The 1151-nt window shown below is 42.8% G+C and overlaps 1 protein-coding gene across 1 annotated transcript in view; it reads left to right on the top strand.

Moving 5' to 3' along the window:
* Positions 1–681: 681 nt before the first annotated feature.
* Positions 682–1151, top strand: part of LOC123021056 (vomeronasal type-2 receptor 26-like) — a 12556-nt gene continuing 12086 nt past the window's right edge. The window contains exon 1 of the mRNA XM_044425452.1: positions 682–821. Coding sequence (XP_044281387.1) covers positions 682–821 — 140 coding nt within the window. The remainder of the gene's footprint in view (positions 822–1151) is intronic.

Below are 1151 nucleotides of genomic sequence, written 5' to 3'. Positions count from 1 at the left end.
AAGGATTGCTGCTAATATTCTGTCACTGATGTTGTATTATCAATACCCAAAGGGGATTTAGATTCTGTTCTGACCACAAGAAACCTAGCAGTTCAGTGGAAAAAACTGAAGTGGAATTGGATTCAGGTTCATGCATTGCATCCCAGCATGGAGCATGATTCTATCACCCTCCTGGCAGATGTCCATAAGCATCTGAAATTAGAGGTGTCTGAGTATCCAAGATCAGAAGTGAGATTTAGTGCTATTCCAGACATTTGGCAATTCCAAATTAGTGGTGGGTAGGGAGAGAAGGAAAGGAAACGGAGGTTTTCATTGGAATCAATGCATTTCAGTGGGCCCAACTTCACTTCTTCACCCCTGATACTCCCCAATTGCCCCACTGAGTTCAAGTTGTCTGTGAGTAGACAGATGGAGTGGTACATTGTACACCAGCTGTGCAGGGGTTGGGTAGAAGATACCAAGAAGATTTATTTGGTATTCAGTTCAAGCCTCAGAATGGAAAGAGGTTTCATCTTGTCCTTGGGTAAGCAACAATTATGTCATGTGTTTTCTATAAGCCACTTTGCTCATCCTTCTGAATTCTTCTCTTCTTACAATGTTCAGCTGCACCATTTTCTGAGGGGCTTGTCATTTAACAATAGTGCTGGGGAAAAGATTTCCTTTGACCACAATGGAGACATAATGGATGGCTTTGATATTCTCAGCTGGGTCACATACGCGAACCAGTCTTTTTGTAGAGTTAAAATTGGAAAGGTAGAGCAAAGCACTCATAAGGAAGAAGCTTTCACCCTTCATGAGGATGCCATGATATGGGCTAGCGGGTTTGATGAGGTAGGAGCCATTTGCATTGAAGTTGGGGTACTCAGTAGGCAATTGCCCAGTGTGACAATTGTGAATGGTGGTTCACAGCATAGTGCAGAGTTTTCACCCAGTTTGGTCAACCAGGTGATGGTTATTCACGCCACAGTATTCAACTCTTGTTTGTTACTGGCAAAACTGGGATGCAAGCTCCTTTGTATATTGTTGGTAACAGTAGCAGAATTGTTGTGAAGCTAGGAATTTACAGTACACATAGTCTGGATGAAGTGGACTCAGTTGCTGAAGGAATGCATCATTTGAAGAAGTCTCTGGCAACAGCAGATGTTGGATCC

Source organism: Varanus komodoensis, unplaced genomic scaffold (genome assembly GCF_004798865.1).
Source record: "Varanus komodoensis strain SLA01 unplaced genomic scaffold, ASM479886v1 scaffold1540, whole genome shotgun sequence".
Taxonomy (NCBI): Eukaryota; Metazoa; Chordata; class Lepidosauria; order Squamata; family Varanidae; genus Varanus; species Varanus komodoensis.
This window is presented reverse-complemented; position numbering and strand designations above follow the sequence as displayed.